We start from the raw sequence: 19266 nt of genomic DNA, 5'->3' as shown, positions 1-19266 counted from the left end.
AATCTTCACCGTGAATTACCCTGTGCAGATTGGACTCACGCGGTTAATTGGCTGGGTAGATTAAATACATGACATGGAGATGACTTGTTGACTCCACATTGCCCATGTCTGTGTTGTGGCTTTAAAACTGATTTGTTATGTTCCCTGCTAAAACAAGGTTTGTGAATTCAGTTAAATAATTTTTAAAATATATATATGTGTGTGTGTGTTTTTAACTTTCTTCCTGTATGAGAAGCTTTTCAAAATTTTAAACAGTGCAGTGGTTTATGTTATAATAAATCTTTGGGTTAAGTTGTCGCAAGCTGGTTTTTCTGAACTGAACGACGGTAGGTATGAGAGTTGATTTTAAAACAATCTGCGATTTATTGATATTTTGATGCACTAAAGAGAGTTTTTGAAAAGCTGCACATCAAAAAAGTACTTGGACTTTTGTAATACGATATCCTTTCTGTTAAACCTTATTTTTCTGTGGTCTTCTCCTTCTTATTACTCTATGAGTCGTAGCCTTTTGAACAATTTGTACAAAATTCAAAATACATTTGATAAAAGTTTTAACGTATAAGACACCACCTCAGTCTTCCTTCTTAAGCAGTTGTCAGTAATTTTTGATCCATTACAATCCAATAATACCACCCATTTAGACACCTTCTATTTGTAAACCTGAGTGAAGTTGGCCCCCCACCTTCTTCAAATCAGACAAAATTGGCGTGAAACGTTTCATTTGTGCTGCTACCATTTTAAAGATATAAAGAGATGTTTCTAGAGGTATTCAAAGGTCAACCAGCCCCCCGGACCTTCTTCAAATGAGGCAAAATGGGTGTGAATTAACTCAGCTCCGTTTGTGCAGCAAAAATTTTCGTTTGTACCGCTATCATTTTTTTTCTTCAGTTTAAAATAATATAATCATAGGTTAGCAACTTATAATTTCTATGAAATTCAGAGTTTCAGAATGAACAAATGTTCACTGACCTTTGATGACTTCTACAAACAATTATTAATATAATTAAAATGATAGCAGTACAAAAAATGTATATATTATTTATTTTGAATTTTATTATATTTATTTTAAATATTTTATATTTAAAATTGATTTAAAAATTTTATATTGTTGTGCGGCAAAGATTTTCATTTGTACTGCTATCAATTTAATGATATTATCAAAGGTCAGTTAACATCTGTTTTTGCTGCACAAACGTAGCACAAACGTTTGACATCAATTTTGTCAAATTTGAAGAAGGTGGGGGGGCTGGTTGACCTTTTGACCTTTAGAAATATTTCTTTATATCTTTAAAATGATAGCGGCACAAACGAAAATTTTTTGTTGCACAAACCAGCACAAACGTTTGACACGAATTTTGTCTGATTTGAAGAAGGTGGGGGGGCCAACTTCACTCAGGTTATTTGTAACTGTATTTATTTCTGTTTTTATTGATTTATTGACTTTATACTGTAGATCTCACAGTGGGGAAATTTACTGGAGAAATTGTATTCAATCTGTATTTCTAATTTTTTTATGTCTGTATTTTTTATCATTTATTTATTTGATTTGGTGTATTTTTGCATACTTTTAAAAGCTGCTATATAATCCATTAGAACAGAAACATATTTTCTCTCCCGTAGAGAAAGACGCCATTTTATTCTCTCTCCCCTGTCATGTTCGCAACACAATGGGCAGAACTTTTTTTTTCTCCCAGATTGTCTGACTACTCTATTATTCAGGATTTAGACAGGCATGTTTAGGTTGGAAGATACCTGGTATCTCTGAATTTAACACTGTAGTCACTCAGTTTAGCTCTGGGCTAATGTGCAGCCACTTCTGCTAACTTGAATAATAATAAGAAATTATCTTATAGATAACGTTTGTGATAGTTAGTCAGGAGCTCTTGCATAATTTCCTGAAATGTGAAACTATAAACACCCTTAAAATGAAACCATTTTGTTGTAAATGTAATATAAACATGTTAATCAGCAATGATAAGATGCCTTGACCCTAAGTGAAAAAGTGGAAGTGAATGTTCTCTTCTTTTTTAGATGTTTGCTTCTTACAGATTAAAGAAACTGGTTAAAAGCAAAACCAACAAAATCTAAATAGTAGATGCTTACTTAGATGCTTAGTGCAATCTATTCTAGCTGCTTAAGAACTATATGTTTAGCATTTGGCTGCTATTCTTCATATTCTTGTGTTGGGCATTAAACCAGTGGCTGTATCTGGATAATGATGCCAGAAAACAATACATAAAACCTGATGTGAAATACATCACTGCTTGTTGTTTAAAGTATAATGGAATTATATTTACTAAGTGGAAGATGGCAAACAACACAACACTATCTTGTTTTAAAAAATCCTGTTTTAAAGTGTTTGATGGGAGTAAGTAAGAAAAAAATAAAGTAATTGTATACCTTTTGCCTTTAAAGAATTTTCTTTATTCATCAAAGCCAGAAACATTAAGGCAATACTTTTGTCTGGACGATAAATAATCCAACAAACTTCCCCAGTGGTTTTATTATTTCAGGATGTATGGAAATAGCCATCTTTAATATACCATGCAGTCCATGATTAATTTAAGATAGCTGAACAGGATGATGTTCATTATAAATGCAACAATCTTCCTCCGAGTTGTATACCTTATTTAGGTTTTTTAAAGAGATTTGTCAGTGCTAATTTATAATTTGCTTAATTAATACAAAAACTACCCTTTTAATGAATCAATGCAAACTATTTTAATAGACATTTTTATGTAGGTTGGTTTTTATTGCTTAAAAAAGCAGCTGAGAGTTAGCTTTCCCTTTTTGGCTTTTTTTTTTTTTGTCTTTTTTAGTTTAGGTTCTTATGAAGCAAAGAGGGAAACTTCAGACTGAATTTATTACTTAAAAAATGAAAGAAGTAAATTACAGACTTACTGAATTATGGAAAAACAAATAGTTCAATGCTTTTTACATCAAATTGTGTGATCCTTAAGTAAATGAATCAGTAGTACACCCCCCTTAAAGAATAACCTTTAGTGTTTTAAGTGGGAAAAAAATTGCATTTTCAAATAAATTAACTTGTAATATCCTTTTTCATGATTTATGGGTTTTAAACTGGTTGGAGTGAGGTTTGAATACACATCATACTAACCAGTTTGTGTGAGGTTCTTTTTTTTTTCCATATTCATCTTTAATTTTACACCAAATCTAGTGTTTGATAGGGAGCTTTTTTTCCAATGTTTTCTGACTAAGGCACAAGTTTAATTAAAATTCAAGTTTGATTTTTCAGTGTCTCTCTGTGTTTAGTGGTAAGAAAAAGTAGCGACTCATCCAACCTTCTGCTTTCATACTTTCCGATTGCAGAAGGCAGACACCTCAGACTTGCCTGATAATCATGTTCTTTAATTCCCCCCCCTTTTTTTAAAATAAGGAGCCCCTGTCACATCAATAGGGGGAGTGGGGGCCTAGTGGTTAGGGCATTGCGCTTGGAATCCAGAGGTTCTGAGTTCTAGCCCCACTCCCACAGACTGCCACTCTAGGTCCCTGAGCAAGACCCTTTACCCCACACTGCTCCCCAGGCAATGCACAATGGCAGCCCACTGCTTCTCAAGGGGATGGGTAAATGCAGAGAGTTTATTTTGTTGCTCTTTACTTGTGACCGTGTAATGACAATAAGAAACCTGAAAAAAAATATTTCCACAATTAAATGTCCAGAAGAGCCAAACCTAACTCTTTAGCCTTTACTTCTAATTCAAATGATGAATAATTATCCCTCTAAGCCTACATTTCTAAATGTGTTTCTGTTTGTTGCAGTCATGATGAGAACAGCTCAGGTAAAACACACTTTGGCTCTTTTTTTTAAACAACCTATGTGGTGGTTTTCTAAACCACAAACATAGCAATCCACTTCCTACTCAAAGATTTATTACCAATGGTTTAAATGAGGCCGCTTTTATTGTTTATTACTTTATTTTCATCGCACTATTGTTTTATTGTTTGCTGCATCCTGCCCTCTGCTCAGCTTCCCCTCGTGTATCCTCAGAGTTAATTCAAACTAATATTGCCTTTGGTCGGAAGCTATATTATAAACCAAGTTCAGCTTAGTGTCTGTCAGCTGTGGAGAGGAGTTGGGTACTTTCCACGCTGTCTGTCATTCAAGATTCGGGCAGCCTCAGATTCTTAGAAAAGAGGAAGTGGAAGTTATCGAAGTGGTATTAAAAATAGAAGAAACAACTTTGAATCAAGTAATGATTTTTTTTTTCTCAATGTGAAGAATCAAAAAATACTTTATTATAAAATATGCTCTGATATATCATTTAATGAAGCAAAGTTTGGCCATTTCTGCCGTAACATCATACTTACAAGCTGCATTAAGCAATATTCTGCTGTAGTTCAACTGAATCAAATGAATCCCTGATACTGCGGTCTACTAACACATTTGGGTAATAGTTTTAGTTAACCTTTGCAAAAATGAAGCCTAACTTTTGCACCTGCTCCTGCAAAGACAACTGCACAACCAGTTCACTTAGTCTGGCTGTACACTTCCTGTTCAGCTCTAAGTGGCACATAGATGCGAGGTGGCTGAAGATCGTCGAGCTCGTGTAAATTAAAACAAACCCAGATGTTTTTCTCAGGAGCTTTGTGGACCAAACCAGAGCTGAAATGAGTTTACATTCGACACATGGCCAAAAAGATGACTGCGAACCCCGATTCCTCTGTTTCTGCTGAATGTGTAAGTAGTCAGTTGTTTGCCTAAAAGTTAGCTGTAGAAGCTTTTACAGTTATGTATTATATTGCTTAATGCAGCTTTAAACTGATTTTGGTGCTAAAGCCATAAATGCTAATGCCACGTGTTCATATCTAGGCCACATGGTTGTACTTCATTTGCAGAAGATAGTCAACGCTTCACTCATCTGGTTTATTCATCCAAAGCTTGTTTTTTCTTGCATAATTTGTAAACAATCTAAGCTAACTGTATTTTTAAAGCACATATTTATGTTTTACATAGCAAGTTTTTAACTAATTCAACCACGTGACATCAGTGGTTGTATTTGTTTGATTTTAATCAGTTTATATTTTCATTTGAAAGCTAAAGATCTTTTTCGTGTTTTTCTTTTCCATTATTGCTTTATGTGTAATTTTTAAAGTTAAAAGAAAAAAAAAAAGATATATTTTTTGCTGCTTTTAACAAGCTAATTTGAGTTATTGCACAGTTGTTTGTATATTTGATTTTTGAATGAGCCGTTTTAGTCATAATATAGCCAGAGTTCTGACCATCTGTCTGTCAGGGATAATAGTACTAATTGGGTGTACCGGAGACATAAAAACCCCAGCCGCATTTTAGTAGTAGATCCTGCATTAACTTTTACAGCTGATACAGCAGGAAATAAGTGCCCTTATACTGCCTATTAGTATTAGACATAGCTCAATCAGTGATACAGAGTGAATTTGAATTCATGTGGGATGGGTTAGGGTTTGAAAACAAAATGTAGCTCTGTAAGAACGCTTGTCTCTGTTTGAGTAACAGTGTGAAAATTTGATTCAGTCTGTCCTGAGGCTCCTTGGGTCACCTTTCCTGCGCTCTCCCTTTTACAGGCCTACTCAGCTGTTCATTACAGGCTTTGTGGGCTTGTTAGCACAAGCTGCTGTTACTGCAGCCTTTGAGCTTCACATTCGTCTAGTCTTTTAACTTCCCCCCATAAAACCTGTTAGCAGTACACATATATAAAAAAAAAAAAAACCTTTGCGGTTCTTTTAGAGCTTAAACAGAGAAAGTTTAGATGCCGGTCAGCTAATGATTAGGACCTAATGAATATAGCCTGGTTGGATCAGCCAGACATTATCCAGCGTACCCCCAAAAGATGGAGTCAAGCATTACAAAATTAAGCAAATAACGTTTTATCTGATATTTGTATCGTTTACCTTACCCCCCTCCCACCATACCCCAGACATGCTTGTTAATAATCAACACTGGTAATACCTCCAATGCTACCCCCTTCTTATCCAGTGTGTGCTTGTGTTAATGGGAGCACTGCTGGAAATACCTGCTCAGTGTTACACTAATGAGATTAGACTAATTGGTATGTGCAGGTATTGCCGTAGCCGTTTCCCACTAGTTTACTTGACTGTATAAATTTGACACATGTGCATGTAGGATTGTTGTGAATGTGGTGCCCCTTTAAATTGTCTAGACAGGGCGAGAGAGGCAGTTTTCTCTGACCTAGACTTTGTTCTGTCTGTTTCTCAGGAGATGGCGGCCTCTGACCCCTGTGCAAACGCCCCCCCTACTCCGCCTGAGGAGCCGGAGCCTTCCCCGTCCTTACAGAAGAAGGGAAGGCGCAGAAAACTCAACAGAACTGAAAGGAATAAAGGTATAAATAGTTGTAATGACGAGTCAAATTATACACCTTTGTGTTTTTTCCCTATGTACAGTTTTTTTTTCTATTTTGTCTTGTTTGGTGTAGTTAAACTTATTTTAACATTATACAAAAATAAGTAAATCCAGCTACAGGTTAAATGGTTTTATTAATTTGGGGAAAAAGGTTATCGAAACCACCTTCCCCCTGTGTTAAAAAGAAAATTCTCTTTTAAGTGCAATCAATGTTTTCCATATCTGGCAATATTTCTGTTGTTTTTTGTTTTTTTTGCTGTGGAGACATTTTGGCTTATTTCTCTTTGGAGACGTTCTTTAATTCAGTCACTCAGATGGATTTTTAAGTATAAACAGCTTGTTTAAGATCACGTCACTGCACCAAAATCCGATTAGAGTCTGGAGTTTATCTTACCAACTCCAAAACCTTCATTTTGTTTTGGTTCTTTTGAGCCATTCACAGTTGGATTTCTGGTGTCTGTGGATCATTGTCCTGCTGCAAAACTAAATTGCATTTTAAATTCTTTGGCTTTTAAGTGATTTCTTAAATTCTGCAGGTCTGACAATAATCGAGCCTGACTACAGCATGAGAAATAAATAAGTAATTTTTCATTGTAGGTTAATGATTTAATAGGGAACAGGGGCTAAGTTAATTTGATTAATTTAACTCAAAATTAGCACTCGAAATTTTGAAATAGTGAAATCTGTCTGAAAAATAAGAACTGTGAAATTTTTCCCTGTATATTATAATTGTAGATCTAGTTTTATTGAATTTTTATTGAATTTGGTTATCTTAGTTTATTATGTTCTTACCAGCCAAATAACACTGCTGTGTTTCAGTGTATTGTAATTTCAGAAATACAGGCTTTTATATAGTAATGAAAAGCATGACTTTCCCTCCTCATTAAACTTGTTAAAATATACTAACAGCCCATTTCTTTTTTCCTCCTCTTCAGATGAACCGGATGAAAGAAACTGTGACTCTCCCAGAGAGGTGGGGAAACTAGTTGCTGCAATACTTTGGCTTTTGCCTCATCAAAATTGATTACTGATTGACTGATTAGTGTGCATTTTATTTGTGGGTGTACAGGGTGAGACCAGGAGGCTTCGGCGGAGGCCAGTCCCCAGAGTGACCTTCCAGGCTGGGGATCCGTTCTATATCAGCAGAAGGCAGAAGGAAGAATGGCTCAGCCGCTGGAAGATGGAGGTGGGAGATAAACAGGTCCCTGTCTGTGTGAAGATACTTGACAGTGCCATGCAAAAGTATTCATCCTGCTTTAAGCTTTTATATTTATTATATTGATTAACTTATATGTATTTTATTGGAATGGTATTAGATTGATCAACATTAGTCTGACACCCTTAAATAAAGGCAACCATTTGCCTCTGGATATTACCTATTTACTATACGGCTGTATAATAAGGAACTTAGCTATTGTGCCCTCCTTGTCATCATAAATTAATCATGCTCAGAATAAAACATGGTGGTGGTAGTATGATGCTCTGGGGATCCTTTGTTTTTATTTCAACTGTTCATGATTTACGGTAAGAACGGTTAAGGTAATAAACAGTAGTTATGAAAAAACAGCTGGGGGTGAAGATTTGTCTTCAAGTGTCTTCAAGTGGGACAACACTAAACATAAGGCCAGGTCTACATTCAAAGATCAAAGTTAAACCATGGGTTAGGATGGGCTTAAAAAGAATAGAGAATGTCTATTTACAGCTAATGTTCAAACTGTCTAACTGACGGTGAGCAAATTTTCAAAGGAGATCAGACACTACAAATCCCAGCTTCTTCATTATTAAAAGCATTTAAAACTTCGGTATCATCTCCTTTCAACTCCACTATCATCCCCTACTCTGTTTTTATTTATCAAATAAACTTAAATGAAACATTTCAGAAGAAGGTTTAAATTGAATTGATACTTTTCCGGGTGCTTTATATCTGCTCTGCAATATTTATCAGAAATAACTAAAATGTGGTCTGATTTTCCGAAGTTAGATCACCTGTTTAACAGTTTTAAGTGATACCTGCTGTTCTTCAGTAGCTTGACTGCATCAGATATTAGCTGTGGTTTGTTGTTTGTTTTTTTTGTACTGCTGAATAGTCAAGTGAAGGTCAAATTCCTACAACTGTCAAGAAATAGATTTTATGTGGGTAGTTTGTCAAAGATTGTGCATATTATTTCCAGCTTATTTTCATATGTGCTATTTTATCCAATGTTTACTTTAGAAAATAAAACATGAAAACTAAATAAAATCTTCCATATTTTTGTGTTTTTGTTATAAACACTGCTATAGTCAGCCACTGATTTGCATAAAGCTCTAAACAGCAACCCTGCCTCTGCTCTAATAACCTCAAAATGACGCCTTTCTGCTGCTCTTCTTATACGCTTTGAGCAGCTTCACCATCTGGCATCCACCTGTAACCTCTGGATCATAGTTTCTCAAAGGGGAGGTATAATGTTCCTACCCGCTGGTCTGTTTTAAATATATTCATTTCTTGCGGAGCAACAAGGTCAGGGCCTAGATTTGCATCATAAATAATACAAGTAGATTGCCTACTCATCATTTGTTTCAAACGTTCTCTGCATTTTTACAGTTTTTAGTTATTAAAATCTTCTTTAAATAGAATAAAAGTTTATATTTTATGCTGTAGTTGCAAAAATATACTGTGACATGAAACCAACAGAGGTAAATGTTACAGTTATGCAGAAATAGTGTTAAATGTGCTGCCATAAAATAAGCTTATTCCTCTCATACCCCTTTTTAATATTTCCGTGATTAGTTTTGTTTTGTTTTTATGTTTTTTTCCGAATTAGTATTCTGTAATCTAAAAATGTCCATATATGTGCTTAATTTATACATTTTCATGAGTTTTTTGGGTTGTGTTATATGAACAACATATCTTATTTAAACCACTTTTTTTAATCTGTAACACATTTTTTTTTATTTGAGTTTGTTTGCAGTCTTCTTTGCTCCACTACGAGGGTTTTAAATCTTAATTCAATCTTATAAATGCAGCCCAAATTTTTTTTAAAGCACTATCAGACTTCGCACATAAAGCTACAAAAAGACTTTACTTCATGTGCCGCTACTCTTTTTGGATGTTCGCTGGTGTGCTAGGCTAATATTAGCTTGCCTTCTTTCCGTTTTGGTATAACCTGTTGGTGATTTAGCATGTTGCATGTTTTATTAAAGAGGTCATAGAATGCAAAACCCAGTTTACATTTTCATAGATTAATAACGAAAATTCAGTGGGTGAAACGGACGTACAGAGAAGTTCAATCCACATCGACACCTCCTTTCTCTGCAAATCTCACAATTCTAAACTTCCACCATAAAACGGGCAAATCCAAACGAAGCACCAAATTGACGTCAATTCAGGGGATGTTGCCTTATTTGGTTCTGGCCTGTACTTTTGTCACACCCCGAAATTGACATACAGACTAGCCCACTGGTTTACTGGCCCAGTTAAGGGGCGGGTATGAAGTGTTGACTGCTGGGCCGCTGACTGGACCGTTCTCAGCTAGATGAGGGGGGCTGGGGGCCCGTAACAGACATCCCAAGTCTCCCGGAAGTTCCGGGAGTCTCCTTGATATAGATAGTTGTTCACAGATGCCCGCAAGTGGGATAAATGATCCCTAATTTTAGACTATGCGAGGTGGTGTTATTTTGATGTGAGTGAGAGTGTGCAGGCAAAACAATGCATGCATTGTAGTCGGCCAAAATCCTGGACGATTTTGAAATTCCCCACGGACATTTTTTTTAGGTATGAAAAGTAGGAAATGTCCGGGAAAAGGAGGACGTCTGGTCACCCTACCATATCAACAATTTAGATGTTTTAGTTAGTGAGTGCTTGTTGCTATGATGAGTCGCTGTAAACCAACCAATCAGTGCACAGCTCATCTAAATATTCATGAGCATACCATAAAAGGAAGAAAACCTGTTGTTTCATTCTGGGGCTCTTAACCAGGCTTGTATTAGGGCTCATAGAACAGCAAATATGCAATTTTCAGCCCAAGAGATGTTACACACCCTATTCAGAGACCTTAAGGACCAGCACCAAATACCCTATAGAATCATTCTATGACCCCTTTAAAGGTTCCAGTAAATATTGTGTGGAAAACAATGCAGAAACAGTTACTATTATGTTTCATTAACTTTGTGTTAAAAGTGTGAATTGACCAGTGGGATCAGATGTTAGAGTGCTGTGCTCAGGTCACTCCAATATGCTTGGGATACAGTGTGGGGTGGCATTATGTAGACTGGGTATAACTTCTATTAAATAAACAGCACTTAAAATAACTGATCTAATCATTTTGACTTCAGAATCACAAAGAGCAAAGGAGCTTTTCTGGTGTCTAGGACACAAACATTGTTCCAACTAAGTTTTGATTAATTTGCACTCTTGTTCAGAGATTAATCTAAAGAGTTTGGTTATTTACTCTGAAAGGGAGTTTCTTCTTAAAAATAAATGTTTGCTGATATTTATTGGTACTTATTGGATTTTGTGAGGTATATATATATATATATATATATATATATATATATGTGGATGCACTGTTTATACCCTGAAGCACCTTTTCTTCCTTTGGCACCTTCTTCTTCTTTTTGAATATTTGAGCCGATGTAATGAATAAATGTATCCATTGTGAGTTGAATAAAGCCACTCAATCAATAATAGTTTATTATTGGAAAGAAAAAGGGTATTTTTCATGTTTTCAGCATCATAATTCCTTTTTTAAAAAAGGCATATTAGGGGGAAACATTATTTGATTTTTTTTTTTTATTTACCCTAGCCAATTGCTGATTACTGCCATGTATTCTTAAGCTGTATTTATAGCCAAGTTAAATTTCTACTTTTAATTGCTGCTTCTTTGTCCACTGCCAAGTGGGTACACACAGATGGTTTGATTTTAACTAAAATCTCTCCAAAGCACAGACACACTAAAAAAAACATATATTACAGAGCACATTTTTAAACCTTCCTTTTTTGTATTTGGAGTAGATTTTTCTAAAGTATTTTTAGATGATAAAAACATTATACATTTCTCTGATCTAGGATCTCTTCAACTTCAACAGATACTAAAGCTCCTCAAAATCCTTATGTTACTGTACAGCTGCTGGCTTTTCACTTTTTTATGAAATAGGTGCCGTGCCTGGTAACATAATACCAGGCAAGGATATTGTAAATATATATAAACATAAGTTTTCAAATATTGTTTTAATATTTTAATGGAAGAAAGACAACCAAATGAACCAATAAGGATTCCAGTTATCAAAATAGGAATGACCGTGATTAAAGTATTTTGGTTCAGTTTCACTTTTCATACCCAGATAGGATTATTGCTACACTAGTAGAGGCAAAAAAATATTTAAACAGAACCTAACTGACAAGGTGAAAGAATAAACTACATGAACAGCTGTGAAACATACGGATAAACCTTCTTTAGCCTGTTCAGGTATACAAAGTGGCTCAAACCAACCAATATAAATGTTTTGAAGTGGCCTAATTAAAGTCTAAACTTAACTCCAACAGAGATTCTGTGGAATGACCTTAAACAGACTGCTTCCTTTAAATAAAATGCTCTTAAAATAATTTTTTTTTTTTTAAAGAAAATTGAGAACAGTTGTTTAAACAATTAAGAAGGCTGCTGCTAGGGTATGACAAATTGGAATATTCATAATACAAAGGTTGCGTTCTGTACATAACTAAATATATATAGAACAGCAAAATAAAAAATGAAAATAAACAAAGATAATCTCAACAAATGTAACAGAGAACCATAAAATTATACATTTTTCCACAGAAGATCTTCTAATTGATACTGAATATTTTTATTTTTATATTTTTGAAATCTGTCACTGCTGCAGCCAAAACATATTTTATTAACAGAGCAAATCCTGAGGAAGTTTGTGTATGAAAGTAAATGTCACTAGGAGTAAAAATGCAACTATATATTTGTGGCTTTGGTTGAAAAAGAGAGTTCCTGACTGAGGCATAGGGGTCTGTGGTCATAATGGGGGGAGAGAAAGTCACTGAGACTCAGAACTATGAGAGCGTGTGAGAACAAAGATGGAGACTGAAACCGACCAAAACCACAGGTGCTTGTTGTTTCCTCTGTCGCTTGTTTGACCCTATCCTCCAGTGCTCTGTATTGTAAGGGAATAACCTTAAAAATCAGCCTGACACGTGACTACGGATCATGGCGAATAAGCAGGTGTATTTAAAGGGTAACACCATTTCTTTTTACATCTGCCCCTTGATTTTACGTCATTACATCATGTTCTACTCACCCATATGAGTTTTGTGTCATTTGGAGCTGTTCTGAAGATATTCTGTTAGGTTATATCCAAGTAACGTCTTCCTATTCTTCCTATGGGCAACAAGTTTATGGTACGCCAACATTCATAACATGTAGGCGAATCACTGTCCCCCAGACATCCGCGTTTATATTTTTTATATTTATATATTTTTAAAACGAAGCGGAGTGTGTATGACGTCATCCGTGCGCGCAGGCTACCGTTCATTCATCCTGTCCGCTGAACTCATGCTAGTTTTACTCACATGACTGGAAGATGTCTAGTGCTACTACCACAGATGATCTCGCTCTTCAAATGGAATTGAACGACTCAGATTAGCTCGCCAAATGAATAGAAGGGGTAGAGCGTAGCCGCCTGTGGCCTGGGCTGCCTGTCACAACTCCAATCCGGCATGCGGATGACGTCTTACACACTCCACTTTGTTTTTAAAAAATATAAATATAAAAAATATAACCGCTTATGTCTGGGGGACAGTGATTCGCCTACGTGTTATGAATGCTGGCGTACCATAAAGAATAAATTATGAACAGTTTAGTTTGGGCCTTCAAGTCGTTGCCCATAGGAAGACGTTACTTGGATATAACCTAACGAAATATTTTCGGAACAGCTCCAAATGACACAAAACTCATATGGGTGAGTAGAACATGACATAATAACGTAAAATCAAGGGCCCAATGTAAAAAAAAACGATGCTCTCCTTTAAAGTTTTACACTTAGAAAGGGCTTTTACTTTTCTTAAACCTTCAACTCTACAAACTTGTTGTCATTTACATGTACTAGAAAAACAGACTCTACTGGGTCAGATTGATACCAGCTGGTGTTCAAATCTCAAACTGTTACCAGCTCATGTGACAGATGGAACGAGAGAAAAAAAGACAGAAAGGTAGAGCAAATGGGACTTTCTGTCAATTCCATGTTCTCCTCTGTGACTCATCATCCTCAGCTTTCAGGCGTGAGCTGATGAATGCAATGCAAGACCGTGGAATGAAATTTAAGCAGCACCACTGAGAGTTAACTATAATCCTGATAGAGGAATATAGAAACATACATTTTTGAAACACATTGATTGATTGATTTACTTTGTCGATCTAGCAGTGGATAAAGTTACCAGTTAAATCAACTCAATAGTTTAAAAAGAAGAAGAACAAGAAAAATATAGTTACAGTTAACATGTCTGATTTTAGGATTGCAGAATATCAGGAAATCATGCAGTTTTATACTGTAATTATCCCTTTTGCTTTTCCTATTAAGATATTAGGACTTTTTTTCGGAGAACTTTACTTTCTTTGGTGTGTATCAACTGTAAAGGGACCAGCTATTGGCTGGATAGCTTATTTTGGCATGCAAAGAGTTAATTTGTTACCACTCCCAGAACACACTTCAAGGCAGGATTTAGCAAGCAGACACCCTCTGGCCATCTTTGGGTGTTTCCTGAAAGACTGTAAAGGAGCGAGGGGGTTGAGGTCAAATGACTGCTGTTGAACCTAAGAGTCGCTAACTGTGCTGTATTGGGCGACTTATGAAAGAGTGTGCTGGCATTGTGCTAAAAAGTGTAGTTTATCAGTGACAGAAGAAGCACCCCACTGTGGTGTAATTTGCATCAGTTCTCAACTACTCTAACCCCCTTAAGGGATTGTAGGAATGAGTGTATATGTGGAGGAAAACAAACCAAAAAAGAGTGTTCTTTATTTAGCTAAAAAAAAAACTGCTAATGGTTTGATATACTTGCCACTGTTATTGAGAAATATAACCTGGAATGAAGCTTAGAGATTAAAACTCTTAGAAGATGAATAAGAAGATAAATAATTATTGATTACATGTTGAAAAAAAATATGGTTTAAATCATTCATGAGAATTAACTGTTCAGTTATGTGTTGACAAACTTAGGAAGCGCAAGATGACCAAAATAGTAAGAGTGTGTTTTTTTGAAACCGGTAACTAACGCAGAGGTTAACATGTCCCAGATTTCTGCTGGCGTGTGATGAATTGCTTCGTTTACCAGTCAGTATCTGCAAACCAGCTTCCATTAAAGGACTGAAGGACTACCATTTTCTTGTTTTTAGGATTAATAGAATTGAATTTGTTGGGAAACGCAAGAATAATCTGGGACATGAAAGATTTACAGATTAAATTTTTTACTAAAATAACTGCCCTTAAAAGTAAACGATTGCACTCAAACAAGTTGGGGTTTCTTTCACAAGCTTCTAACATTAGCTTGCTGAAATTTAGGCCACTTCCTCCTGACAGAGCAGCTGTAACAGAGTTGGGTTTGTAGTTTCCCTTGGCAGCACACACTTTTTCAGGAACGTACACTTGTGTACGTTCTTCTCTGACCTTTCAGCCCATGTTGGTACAGAGCTTTTTTTACTCTATTCTTAACGTTACTAGCATCTACTTGAAGACTTCTGCTTTCATTTTGAGGTTGACACGCACGTTTCACCCTAAGTCCTGTTTGACAACATCTCTTTCTTTGACAGTGTGATAGCTGGACATTCCCAGGCGCTTATATTTGCATTATAATTGCTTGATCAGAGAAACGTGGCTCCGTCAGGCTTGGGGGAAACATACCCAAGGATAAACAAGTTAAGATCTAAAATTGTCCTCCACTTTTTTTTTCTATTTCCATTGTGTCATACAATGAGTAGATGTATTTAATAGTTTACCCTAAAAATATTATTATATTTAAAGTAAGATTGTTCAAAATAACAGAGGATTACACAACCATGATGTCATCTGATGTCTCCAGATGTCTTTAGAGGCATAGTAATGTTAGGATAACCAAAATATAATTTTGTTAATCCAAACTGACCAAAAACATGGAGGAAATTTGTTGTCTGCTCTATTAAAAAAGGCACATATGTAAATGTCTGTTTTCAGCTGTCTTTATATGCATATGTGCTTTTTAGGTTTTGCCTGAACAAATCCTGCAGCCTTATCACTTCAACGGCTTACCTAACCTTTGACCTCAGTTTGCATACACACCTGGCACACAAACACTCACACACACATAAACACTACCCTAATTTGCGTGTGTCTATCATCACTCTAAAAGCCCTCAGGCTACCAAACACAAAACTTACCTATCGGTGCCTGCGTGTTGTTGTCGTTCACGTTAACATCTGTTAGGGAAAGCAGTCAGTAAATCACACACTTCACTTGCGGCCAATCAGCAGAGAGCAAAAAAGAGCAAAGAGGGCGAATGTAGCCGAGGAGACACGCAGTAAGAAAGGAGTAGGAAGAAGAGTAGGAGGTGAGTCAGAGACAGACGAAGAAATGACAGAGAGGAAAAGAGCCAGGGAGGAAGGGTTACACTTGGAGAGTTACCATGTGCGACTTGTAAGTAGCTTCTCCTTATTTTCTTTCCTTCTTCCTATTTTTTTGAAGTGTTGCAAATTATCCACAGTAGTGTGTGGAAAAAAAAGATGCAGCCAAGCTTTGGTTATCAAACTGGAAGTGACACAAGCTGGGTTGACTGCCAGCTTCTCTCAAGAGTTCTTTTTAGATCTACTTCAAGAAGGAAAATGTTTTGATTTAATAATTATTTTAAATTATTTCTAATAAAACATTTCCAAATATTCTATCCTGTAGGAAAGCTGAAGAGTTCAGTGATGTTCAGTCAAAGACTTGTGTTACTGGATTTAAAAGCATGTCCCAGTTTTTAATCCTGCAATTTTTTCCAGTTTTATTACATCTTCAACTGTTGTTCTGGTCAATCAAATCTGAAGTTTATGGCTGTTGCTGTGAAAAATTTCTGCATGCTTAATAGGTGCAAAACAGTTTAAAAATAATTTTTTTTGAAAAGTAAATACACCCATCTCTAATCAATATAAATGTTGATTACATCACTTTTCTTAATATTATGCATGTGTATAGTTTTGCATGGAGTGATTGAAAAACAACATTAAGCCATAAGAGAATAACTGCAGAATAGGCTTTTTTTTTTTTTTTTACCTATTATTCAGATTCTTCTAGACTTAGACAAACTTTGCTGTCATTTTGTATACACTCTGTGTATTTAAATGAACATTTTCTAAGCACACCATGTGTATTTATGGTTTTCATTTGCTTTGGAAAATAGAATTATGCTTTACATTACATTTATGAAACATATTCTTACTACAAATGTAAAATAATCACAAAATATTCTGTTTTAGATTTGACCTTGCTGTATTTTTTTAAGAATTTATTTATTTTAATTTATTTAAAATGTAAAACTGTACTATTTGATCACTTATTTTTCATTTTCATGACAAAAATTGCAATAACAGAGTTGAGCCAACCCTGGATTTACAAAAAAATGGAAAGTCACCAAATAATTACAAAAATAAATCTTTACTTAATTTCCTTAAGCCATCAGGTATATATGTTTAGCATTTCAGTAGTAAACATCGTAGGGATTAATGACTGAATGTAGTGTGAAGCACTTCAGTCAAGTCTTCTGACTTGAAAAAGCGCTTTATAAATACAGGTCATTTACTATTTTTACTATTGTCGGACTTCATGCAAAAATGGAAAGTTTCTCCTCAAAGTATCCCATAGATGCAAGTGACTCAGAGAGAGACTATGCAAAAAATTTTATTGAAGTGTAATTTTCTGAAGCAATGTTGAGTTCATCTGGAGGTTAGGGTCAGTCACGCTTGTAAACGTTATGGGCTTTAAGAGATGGCTCATTGGTTGGGTCAAAAGGTCAGGGATCGTAGGTCAAGGGGGCGGCACTAAGAGTGAAAACACTGACCAGTCCTTTGGGTTTTTCAGAGTTCAAAGTTGTAACTCACAACTATCACTCCTTCTTCAAACTTTTATTTTTATTTTTTTAGATTTTAGATTAGATTCAACTTTATTGTCATTACACAGGTACAAGGCAACAAAATGCAGTTTAGGTCTAACCAGAAGTGCAACAGCAGCAAGTGCAGGATAAATTATTTGACCCTAACATTAAAATAATCATTAGTCATATGGTATTTGCACTATTTGATTTTGGACACAATTATTTTAAATTCTGTTTACCTGTTTGAACATTTAGAGAAAGAGACAGATCTGGGGTTGCAACAGGGACAGTTGGGCAGCCTCTCATCACAACAGTATAATTTGACCAGAATAAGGTCCCACACTGTCACAGTCTGTCAATAAGGTAGCATAATGAAGGATACAAAGGCAGGCAGGAGGTTGACTGACCTCAAGTTTCTAATAACAGAAGAACCACGATGGTTAAAACTGTTGGACCTAGCAGTTTAGGGAAGTAGATATAAAGAGGGAGGTGATCACATGAAAAAGGACTAAATGAATCAATAGTGTAACAGCATCAGGTTCTAATATTTGGGGATGCGTCCTGTGTTGCTTAATCTTATTTGTCTTGCATTTAATCCTATTTTTCTAGTCTAGACATACAACACTTTAAAAGTTTCTGTTAAATGATAGACATACTAATTTGGTAAGCGGTCTCCAATGTCACTCAAGAATCTTGTGTTTTGGATGTAGAGCTTTAATTCCTGAGGTGCCCTACCAGAAACACCTCAGGAATGCCCCGTGCATTCAAAATGTTTAACTACCAGCTGTTCAGCTGCCACACAAATCAAGTTCAGTAAGAGTTTTGATATACATTTTTTTTTTTAGCACTTATGGTACCTTTCCCGTTAAACACTGTGACTTTTTCAGCTTGTAATGCAGTAAGATTTCAGATTAAAATGCTTTCTACTTAGGTCCGTTATAATTTTTTGGTTCAATCTCTGACTTCCAGAGAAATAAAACTCAACATAAACACAAGGCACAGCAATTCTGCCAACTAATTCTATCGAGCCTCAATATTATTTTTTAGATTTTAGACATATTTTAATCTAATGTCCAGTGAAAATGATGTGTTTGGTTTTTTATGTGTTTTCATGGTTTTCATGAACAATAACAATCTAATGTATTTATTGAAGCAAGCATTGGTGGATAGTTAAGGAAGCTAATATTTCTTGGCAACACGCATGTAGCCATTCTAGGAGGGAGATTTAGGCTGATTTATTATTCTACCTTATATACAGTATATATGTAAATAATATGTAAAAAAAAGCAGTGAAAACATATGAAGATATGCTTACTGTGCATGTTAAATGTGGGAGTCTTTGTATGCATATTTGATGAGAAAGCTGATTGAGATTTTACAGGTTCAGAGGTCAACTGAAGCAGGAAGAAATGACTTTTTCACCCCAGAGTTCAACTGAGGTGATCCATGATGTAACCCTAAAACTCTCACTTTGACGATTTTTCCAATTCTGCTGTCCACCATGCTTCTTTTTCAGCCTGCAGGCCTTACTTCCTTTGTTTAGTAATACAATTAAGTTTTTATTGCAACTTCCAGCTCAGCTTTGGTACAAACCTCAGTGTCCTGTTCACTGTGTGAAAAAAAAGATTGGTCTAAGCCAATAAAAGGCTCCGGTGGAGACATGGAGTCTTTCATCTGGGCCACAGAGGGATTATTACAGTGTAGTAGTGCATAAAGTCATTATGTTATAGGCAGTTTCTAACTGAGCGCATTATTTAGATACAGTCTGTCAGTGTGTTGTCTTCATATCAAAGTTTTATATTCTGCTAATTAGCAGTAATCTCTAAGGAGACTT

The 19266-nt window shown here is 35.6% G+C and overlaps 1 protein-coding gene across 5 annotated transcripts in view; it reads left to right on the top strand.

The window, feature by feature from the left end:
* Window positions 1–19266, top strand: part of LOC107082872 (DNA (cytosine-5)-methyltransferase 3A-like) — a 64329-nt gene that overhangs the window by 25358 nt on the left and 19705 nt on the right. For 2 of the 5 annotated variants that reach the window (XM_015371759.1, XM_015371758.1), the window contains exons 4-6: window positions 6215–6338; window positions 7294–7331; window positions 7428–7544. The exons of 1 other annotated variant lie outside the window; for it this stretch is intronic. In XM_015371759.1, the coding sequence (XP_015227245.1) occupies window positions 6215–6338; window positions 7294–7331; window positions 7428–7544 (279 nt within the window). Of the gene's footprint in view, window positions 1–4546; window positions 4700–6214; window positions 6339–7293; window positions 7332–7427; window positions 7545–15855; window positions 16001–19266 lie in introns of those variants that run through there. 2 more of the 5 variants (XM_015371761.1, XM_015371763.1) reach the window with 2 other exon arrangements.

This window comes from Cyprinodon variegatus, unplaced genomic scaffold (assembly GCF_000732505.1).
Source record: "Cyprinodon variegatus isolate N-32 unplaced genomic scaffold, C_variegatus-1.0 Scaffold64, whole genome shotgun sequence".
NCBI classification, from domain to species: domain Eukaryota; kingdom Metazoa; phylum Chordata; class Actinopteri; order Cyprinodontiformes; family Cyprinodontidae; genus Cyprinodon; species Cyprinodon variegatus.
Note: the sequence above shows the minus strand (reverse complement) of the source record. Positions and strands in the feature narration are given on the sequence as shown.